This window comes from Salmo salar, chromosome ssa11 (genome assembly GCF_905237065.1).
Source record: "Salmo salar chromosome ssa11, Ssal_v3.1, whole genome shotgun sequence".
Taxonomy (NCBI): domain Eukaryota; kingdom Metazoa; phylum Chordata; class Actinopteri; order Salmoniformes; family Salmonidae; genus Salmo; species Salmo salar.
Genome location: NC_059452.1, coordinates 103,577,560 through 103,587,132, shown reverse-complemented (window position 1 = coordinate 103,587,132; position 9,573 = coordinate 103,577,560). Strand labels below are relative to the sequence as shown.

The 9,573-nt window shown below is 38.7% G+C and overlaps 1 protein-coding gene across 1 annotated transcript; it reads right to left on the bottom strand.

Annotated features, from left to right (window-relative positions):
• Positions 1 to 683: 683 nt before the first annotated feature.
• Positions 684 to 5,623, bottom strand: LOC123725211 (lymphocyte antigen 75-like). Its single transcript, XM_045690221.1, has 4 exons — positions 5,552 to 5,623; positions 4,283 to 5,175; positions 3,743 to 4,099; positions 684 to 3,587 (listed from the first exon to the last, which is right to left on the bottom strand). The coding sequence occupies exons 2-4, from the start codon at positions 4,671 to 4,673 to the stop codon at positions 3,580 to 3,582; spliced, it is 756 nt and encodes a 251-aa protein (XP_045546177.1). The 5' UTR covers positions 4,674 to 5,175; positions 5,552 to 5,623; the 3' UTR covers positions 684 to 3,579.
• Positions 5,624 to 9,573: the final 3,950 nt, after the last annotated feature.

Genomic DNA, 9,573 nt, shown 5'->3' with positions numbered 1-9,573 from the left:
TGTTTACATGATGTGGAAATATACACTGTGCTTAGATGTTGTTTTCTCATACAACGTACAATGATTGATGAATTGATTGATTGGTTGGTTAATTGGTCATTTGATTGCTTGATTTGTTAATTGGACTTGTTGATTAGATTGACTGCCTGCTTGATTTGTTAATTGATTAATTGTATTGATTTGTTGCGTTGATGATTCATTTGTTGACTGAATTTAATTGGATTGATTGATTTATATGTTAATAAAGTTTATTTACCATCAGAGTGGAGCCGTTATAAACCGTGGATCTCAGTTATTCTTTTTCTAGGATCTGAGACCAGGTCCTACAACAACAGCAGACAGTGGTCCTATTGACTTACTGATGATCTGAGGTCAGGTCTAACATCCTATATACAACAGTAGACAGTGGTCCTATTGACTTACTGATGATCTGAGGTCAGGTCTAACATCCTGTATACAACAGTAGACAGTGGTCCTATTGACTTACTGAGGATCTGAGGTCAGGTCTAACACCCTGTATACAACAGTAGACAGTGGTCCTATTGACTTACTGATGATTTGAGGTCAGGTCTAACATCCTTATCAAAATCCTTTCTATTCTTTCCTCTGTTTCTTGAAATAAGTATCAAAGAAAAAACTAAACAAACTAGAGGTATTTTCATAACTTTATTATTATTATTTTTTTTACTGCGTACAGGATGAATGTACCATAGTCAAATAGTTAAAGGGGCAATCTGCAGTTCAACCAATAACAAAGTGTAAACCCCACCACTGTTTTGGGAAAATCTTTAGGATGGAGATAGACATTAATAGACAGAACAAAATACAAAAGGACTGACCATCTATGATATCAACATTACAGTTTAAACTATGTTTCTGAGACTATACTGGATGACCACCCATGATATTAACATTATAGTTTAAACTATGTTTCTGAGACTAAACAGGATGACCATCCATGATATCAACATTATAGTTTAAACTATGTTTCTGAGACTAAACAGGATGACCATCCATGATATTAACATTATAGTTTAAATTATTTTTCTGACACTATACAGGATGACCACCCATGATATTAACATTATCATTTAAACTATGTTTTTGAGGCTAAACAGTGTTTGTTTACAATTACATTGTTTACAAACAATGGAATAAAACACATTTATATGTTGGGTTCTGATGGGACATGACAGCTGAATTAAGCTCATGAGGCATTTATGAGTCATATACTTCAAGAATTAATGGGTACATTTCATGAATACACATTTTTAAAACAGATGCCCCCGTCACAGATTGCCCCTTTAAATGAAGACTCCACCACCAGCACCAGAACAGATACAGTCATTTAAATGGTACACACTAGTATCATAGAAAAATGACTGCTGTTACAATATATTTAAAACAACTCAAAAAAACGTAAAATATTTCTATAATGGAATGCAATTAATGGTCTAGATAAAATAATGAATAAGTGAAATATACTCTGGAAACAGTAAAAGGAAGTTGTAATAGAAAATAAATAAAACAACTGAATATTGAGAACAACTAAAGGCTAACCTTTAACATTCATTAACGTTCATTAACATCAACAAGTATAGCAAGTAAATATGGAAACAACAGTATGGTATGATATTATTACATTACAAGAGTATAATATAAAATATGTTATTATAAAATCCTGTATCCATCTCCTTATATAATATCAAATATCAGTTCAAGATAGAGTTAAGGAAAAAGATACTAAATAAACTAAAGCAAAAATAGTAAAATAAAAAGTAACACAATAAAAATAACAATTACGAGGCTATATACAGGGGGTACCTGTACCGAGTCAATTTGCAGGGTAGAGGTTAGTCTAGTTATTTTCTACATTAAAGTAGGTTTGTTACCAACCAGTAATAAAACAACAGCACAATATAATAATAATCAATTCACATGTTATAATATACAAATATTGAAAACATGTCACAATAATCTAGTGAGCACTATGTAGCTCTATGTTTTATTTCCAGTGAGCTCTACATAGCTCTATGTTTTATTTCCAGTGAGCTCTATGTAGCTCTATGTTTTTTCCAGTGAGCTCTACATAGCTCTATGTTTTACTTCCAGTGAGCTCTATGTAGCTCTGTTTTATTTCTACTGAGCTCAATGAAGCTCTATGTTTTATTTCTAGTGAGATCTATGAATCTCTATGTTTCATTTCCAGTTAGCTCTATGTAGGTCTATGTTGTATTTCCTTTGAGCTCTATGTAGCTCCATGTTTTATTTCCAGTGAGCTCTATGTAGCTTTATGTTTTATTTCCAGTGAACTCCATGTTTTATTTCCAGTGAGCTCTATGTTTTATTTCCAATGAGCTCTATGTAGCTCTATGTTTTATTTCCAGTGAGCTCTATGTAGCTCTTATGTTTTATTTCCAGTGAGCTCTATGTAGCTCTATGTTTTATTTCCAGTGAGCTCTATGTAGCTCTATGTTTTATTTCCAGGGAGCTCTATGTAGCTCTATAATTTATTTCCAGTGAGCTCTATGAAGCTCTATGTTTTATTTCCAGTGAGCTCTATGTAGCTCTATGTTTTATTTCCAGTGAGCTCTATGTAGCTCTATGTTTTATTTCCAGTGAGCTCTATGTAGCTCTATGTTTTATTTCCAGTGAGCTCTATGTAGCTCTATGGTGTATTTCCAGTGAGCTCTATGTAGCTCTATGTTTTATTTCCAGTGAGCTCTATGTAGCTCTATGTTTTATTTCCAGTGAGCTCCAACAGTATTGGGACAGTGACACTATGTGTGTTCTTCTGGCTCTGTACTCCAGCACTTTGGATCTTAAATAATACAATGTCTATGAGGTTAAATTGCAGACAGTCAGTAATTTTGTGTGTCTGTAACTTTCTCGCTCACCATTATTCTTGAATTTCCATAATAATGTTTGCATCCACATTAATGTAGAAGTGTTTCGAAACAAACATATTATATTCTTATTTACAATAAAAGTGACTCCACAATGACACTGTACATTATTTACTATTCATTTCCATTGGGCACAAAATAATCTGAAACAACCAAAACAAACAGCTAATGCATCCAACAGGTTTGTAAAGTCACAAGCCAGATGTAAAAATTGCGTGCTATGAATATGGGACCAAATACTGACCTTTTGACTACATTATTACACACATACTGTAAGTAAATTTGTCTCGATATGTTTGGTCCCCTAAAATGGGAGGGACTATGTACAAAAAGTTCTGTAAGAGCTGTAACGGTACACTCAGTATGGATGAAAAACCCTCAAATTAAAGCTGACAGTCTGCACTTCAAACTCACAGTTGAATCATTTCAAATCCAAAGTGCTGGAGTACAGAGCCAAATCAACTAAACATTTGTCACTGTCCCAAAACTTCTGGAGTTCTCTGTAAATAAATACACATATATTTAAAAAATAATGAGTATCCATCACCTTGTATGATGTAAATCTGAGTTTATCTGGAACATTCTGGACTGTAGGGTTCAGCTGGTCTGCAGAGCAGGGTCTGGAACATTCTGGACTGTAGGGTTCAGCTGGTCTACAGAGCAGGGTCTGGTCCTAGTAATCTAGATTAGTGAACAAAGGAAAGATTACTGTAAGCGAGAGAGAGAGAGAATACATTTGACGAGAGACAGAGAATGAGCTACAAAGGTAAAGAAGTAAAACAGAAAAAAAATAAAAATAACTCAACAAGACAGCATCCAAAGAGATCAAATCTCACCATCACTTTTGCTGCAGATGAAGTTGAATCTCTCAGTCTCAGCCTTGCCGACCCACTGTCCCCCGTCTCTCTGAATGGCCCCCGTGTTCCCACACTGCTCCTTGCTGGTGTTGTAGCCCTCCCCATCGGCCCAGTTGTGGTAGCAGGACTCTTCTCCATTGACCCAGAACCAGAATTCCAGGGTGCAGGTGTACCTCAGGCCCAGCCAGACGAAGAGACTGGAGGCCTTCTTGGCTCTCTGTTGGACCAGGTGCTGGATGCTCTGGTTGTGGGCAGACACCAGCTCCATGTCCAGGTCTCTGCAATGCCACAGGGCTTCTGACCACGTCTTGTTCTCTGAGACCAGGACCAGTTCATCTGGAGGAAGAAGAGGGGGAAACAGAGACTCACGCTAATTATTAATATATTAAGTTAACTTTGATTCTAAGGCCTACATCTTTGTACATTATTGTTTAGTCCTTCTCATCACAACATTACGGTAACACCAGATGTTAAACGTATGTCTTTATTGAGGATTTGAAGTGTTTGTCAGCGGCTCACCGTCATAGCAGATAAAATGAGTGTTGGTGGTACAACCCTGATAATTCCACTTTCCAGAAGGGAAAGTAACTTCACCACAGAACTCTCCGTTCTGATAACTCCCATCTGCATTGTTCTCCTTGTATGTTTCCCAGCTCTTGATAGAGAAGCCACTCTGGTCGGACCACCTCCAGACTCCAAGAGATTTATTCAGGCCAATCCACACTCTGTAGATATCAGTGACGTTAGGTAAGATACTCTTAATGGCGTCCCTCTCTGTTGTGTTCCTCACACTGGCCAGGTCTGTGTGTTTCTCCCGACAGTAGCTGTGAGCATCACTCCAAGTCTCAGATTGCTTGACGAGAATGTACTTATTGGTCGCATTTTTTTCTATTTGAAATAAATAAGACATAACAAAATACAAATACAGATGAAGGCTTGTTAATCTTTTTTTTTTTTATATAAATAAAATATGAATCTCTTATCTGAATAAAATGATTTGGTATTTGACAACATCGTTGATTGATGAGGAAATGGACAGGGGAACTCACCATCATAGCAGACAAAATAAAACAAATTCCTACATGCGTAATTTTGCCAAGTCGCATTTAGCAACATATAGACACACAACGTTTCGACATCATTATTTGGATGATGATCATCCCAAAACCCCTTCCCCTCTAACTCTCTGTCTCCCAGAGACCACCTCCAGATTATGTTATACAGCCCTATCCAGGCTGATCCTCTCCAACTAGCTGATACTGTGCTATTGAGCTTCTTCATGTCTGCCATGTCATCTATGGTGGCCAGGTCAGTGTAGTTCTGTCTGCAGAAACGCTGAGCTTCAGTCCAGGTCTTTCTCATTTCCACAAAGTGGAACTGATGAGGGAGGGATGAGGGGAGGATGGACAACCCTGTGGAGAACAAACCAACATTATGAGGGGAGGATGGACAGCCCTGTGGAGAACAAACCAACATTATGAGGGGAGGATGGACAGCCCTGTGGAGAACAAACCAACATTATGAGGGGAGGTTTGACAGCCCTGTGGAGAACAAACCAACATTATGAGGGGAGGATGGACAGCCCTGTGGAGAACAAACCAACATTATGAGGGGAGGATGGACAGCCCTGTGGAGAACAAACCAACATTATGAGGGGAGGATGGACAGCCCTGTGGAGAACAAACCAACAATATGAGGGGAGGATGGACAGCTCTGTGGAGAACAAACCAACATTATGAGGGGAGGACGGACAGCCCTGTGGAGAACAAACCAGAAATGAACACTTACCTGAGAAAACAAGGTGGAGGAACAGAGGCTGGTCCATCCCTGGAGATCGGAGGGAAAACAAGAGTTAACTAGAACATCTACCAACAACATGGTGACATGTTACAGATGTTAACTAGATCTTCTACCAACATGGTGACATGTTACAGATGTTAACTAGATCTTCTACCAACATGGTGACATGTTACAGATGTTAACTAGATCTTCTACCAACATGGTGACATGTTACAGATGTTAACTAGATCTTCTACCAACATGGTGACATGCTACAGATGTTAACTAGATCTTCTACCAACATGGTGACATGTTACAGATGTTAACTAGAACATCTACCAACAACATGGTGACATGTTACAGATGTTAACTAGATCTTCTACCAACATGGTGACATGTTACAGATGTTAACTAGATCTTCTACCAACAACATGGTGACATGCTACAGATGCATTAAGTGTTATGAATAATAAAGACTGAAAACACAAACATAAAGTGTTCCAGTATTAATATAATCACTGTTTGAAGGAGGGTTTCACATATTAAATCACACACCTTATTTCATGCACAGTATGCACATCCAGGCTAGTGTTTTCTGGGGTTCAAAAATATATATTTACAAACATGAACAATAAGTCTTTAATAAATAATAATACTCATTATCAAAATGTGTGGAACTTTATTCTTTCAACAGGTGTACATGCAGAGATATTAGATAAATCCTCCTACCTGATGTTTACTGGTGCTTTAGATTTTGTCTTTGTGGTTGTATTACTTTGTTGTCTGCTCTCTCTCTCTCACTCTCTCTCTCTCTCTCTCTCTCTCTCTCTCTCTCTCTCTCTCTCTCTCTCTCTCTCTCTCTCTCTCTCTCTCTCTCTCTCTCTCTCTCTCTCTCTCTCTCTCTCTCTCCAAGTGGTTCTGTCACCTCTAGGACAGGTGAATGTTATTCAGGTGCATTACTATACTTGTACTTCCTGCTACCCAACTTCATATTGTAGTGATGTCATGATGGAGGGATGAATAGCATCTCTATTCATTGTTCAGACTTATTTCCATAGAGACAAAATGACTGGTCAAAGAAAACAAAATGTGAAGGAAAACCTGCAGCACACATGTAAATACTAACACAACACTGTTCTCTCTCTCTCTCTCTCTCTCTCTATTGCTCTCTCTGATGCTCTCTCTTTCTCTCTCTCTCTCTCTCTCTCTCTCTCTCTCTCTCTCTCTCTCTCTCTCTGTCTCTCTCTCTATTGCTCTCTCTGATGCTCTCTGTCTCTCTCTCTGTCTGTCTCTCACACTGTCTCTCTCTCTCTCTGTCTCTCTGTCTCTCTGTCGCTCTCTCTCTCTCTCTTTCTCTCTGTCTCTCTGTCTCTCTCTCTCATAGAGATGTAGGATCTTAATTGGACCAGTTTCTTACATCAGGAAAATGATCATACAGGAAATGTGAATTATTGTGTGAAATATAATTAACATTGGTAGTAGAATGGCCTTAATGAAGTGCTCAGTGATTTCAACGTGGCACCGTCATATGATGCTACCTTTCCAACAAGTCAGTTTGTCAAACAGTTATTGCGAAGTGGAAATATCTCGGCGCAAAAACGGCTCAGCGGCTAATTGGTAAAAATTGTCTGTCCTCGGTTGCAACACTCACTACTGAGTTCCAAACTGCCTCTGGAAACAAGAACTGTTCGTCGGAAGATTCATGAAATGGGATCTATGGCAGAGCAGACGCACACATACAGAAATATCTTTTTGAGATCGGTGTGGAAGTACTTGACTGGCCTGCACAGAGCCCTGACCTCAACCCCATGGAACACCTTTGGGATGAATTGGAACACCGACTGTGAGCCAGGCCTAATCGCCAAACATCAGTACCCGACCTCATTAATGCTCTTGTGACTGAATGGTAGCAAGTCCCCTCAGCAATGTTCCAACATCTACCAACATCCAACACCAACTGTTTGACGAGCAGTTGTCCACATACTTTTGATCATGTGGTATAGCTGAACCAACATATGCTGAAAAAACATGTCACAATTTCAAAGATTTTTTCTGAGTAACAGTTCATATAAATAAATAAATTAGGCCCTAATCTATGGATTTCACATGACCGGGAATACAGAAATGCATCTGTTGGTCACAGATATCTTTAGAAAAAGACATCTTCACAGTATCTCTGTGCATTGAAATTGCCATCGATAAAATGCAACTGCGTTCATTGTCCATAGCTTATGCCTGCACAACGCCATACATGTGGTCTGCAGTTGTGAGGCCGGTTGGATATACTGCCAGATTCTCTAAAATGAAGTTTGAGGCAGGTTATGGAAGATATATTAACATTCAGTTCTCTAGAACCAGCTCTGGTGGACATTCCTGCAGTCAGCATGCCAATTGCTCCCTCAAAACTTAAGACATCTGTGTTGTGTGACAAAACTGCACATTTTAGAGTGGCCGTTTATTGTCCCCAGCAGAAGGTGCACCTGTGTAAGGATCATGCTGTTTATTTAATCAGCTTCTTGAAATGCCACACCTGTCAGGTGGATGGATTATCTTGATAACGGATAAATGCTCACTAACAACGATGTAAATACATTTGTGGCCAACATTTGAGAGACATAAGCTCTTTGTGCGTTGGGAACATTTCTGGGATCTTTAATTTCAGCTCATGAAACATTGGACCAACACTACATGCTGCATTTTGTTCAGTGTATTATATTGACAAGTCGACTCACCGGTCTAACAATGGAAAAACATGTCCTCAAATATGGAAGTCAGGCGGGAGAAGACGAGATCAGATGCGACTGTTTTAGCCAATGAGAGGGCAGATACGCGGCTCTTCCTGTCTGCAACAGTTCAATAAACCTAGTTGCCTCGCTGGCTGAAGAGACACTGAGATTTAGAAGCAAAGCAAATAGCCTAAACATTAATAAAACAAGTAAAATACACAGACAACCCACAACTTCACCTATAAAAGGTTGATTAGCATTATTTAGCATTCATGCATTCATTCAATGTTTTATTGTAATAGGTCTATAGTACATGATGGCTTGTGTTTAATAAAAAGCACTGTATAAATGTATTGTAGATGGCTATTGTCTTACCTATGTGTTATAAAAGACAATGTTTTATTGTAATAGGTCTATAGTACATGATGACTTGTGTTTAATAAAAAGCACTGTATAAATGTATTGTAGATGGCTATTGCCTTACCTATGTGTGAGAAAAGCCAATCTAATGACTTTTTAGTCTATATTGCAAGTAGCCTGGTATCTAAATGTTCCCCTGATTCCCCCTCGCCCCTTCCCCCTTCCCAAATTAGTATATTTCATATACTATACAGCCCAAACTTAGGCCTAACTGAAAGGCAGTAGGTCACATGATCTGTGTCAGGGTGTCTTTCTCTGTTTTCAGATCAGCAGCTGGTCACATGATCTGTGTCAGCGTGTCTTTCTCTGTTTTCAGATCAGCAGCTGGTCTGTCACTTCTCACCGACAGAGACACAGCACATGGACCAGCAGAACCAGAACTCCTAGAAAATAAGTCATTTCATTTCAGAAATGTAGCAGCATCGGGCTCAAGAGACCTTTTTTTTATGCAGCAATGATTGTATCTAATGCTGCGTTCGTAACCAAGTGGGAAGTGGGAATCTACCAAATTACGACTGGGAAAAAACACTTGAACGGTCCTCCAACTGGTAATTACTAGTGGGAAACACGTCTATCATCCCTGGCAGGGTTCTCCCCAAAGAATGTAAGAAGGGCTCTGTTGTCACCTTGTGGACTGGCTGCACCACAATGTAAAATAAATTGACTATATTTATGATCAATAGCTAGGTTTCCATCCTATTGGTGACAGATTTTCATGTGAAAATTAAAAAATACACATCAAAACTGTATGCATTTTCCCACCAGAGAGGTGTTTTTATTAAATTGACTTGTTGAGGATAAAAGGCTGTGAGTGATGATGTAGTAGACATGAAAATAACTTTTTCCAGTTAAACTCCCTTCGTATCGAATGAAAAAGACAAGTTT

What these genes read in the sequence shown, in the direction of transcription:
- LOC123725211 (XM_045690221.1), bottom strand. Translation starts at nt 4,673, where the DNA reads ATGTCTTATTTATTTCAAATAGAAAAAAATGCGACCAATAAGTACATT. An exon ending in TCATTTTATCTGCTATGACG is followed by an intron (nt 4,100 to 4,282) that starts GTGAGCCGCTGA and finishes TTCTTCCTCCAG; the next exon opens with ATGAACTGGTCCTGGTCTCA.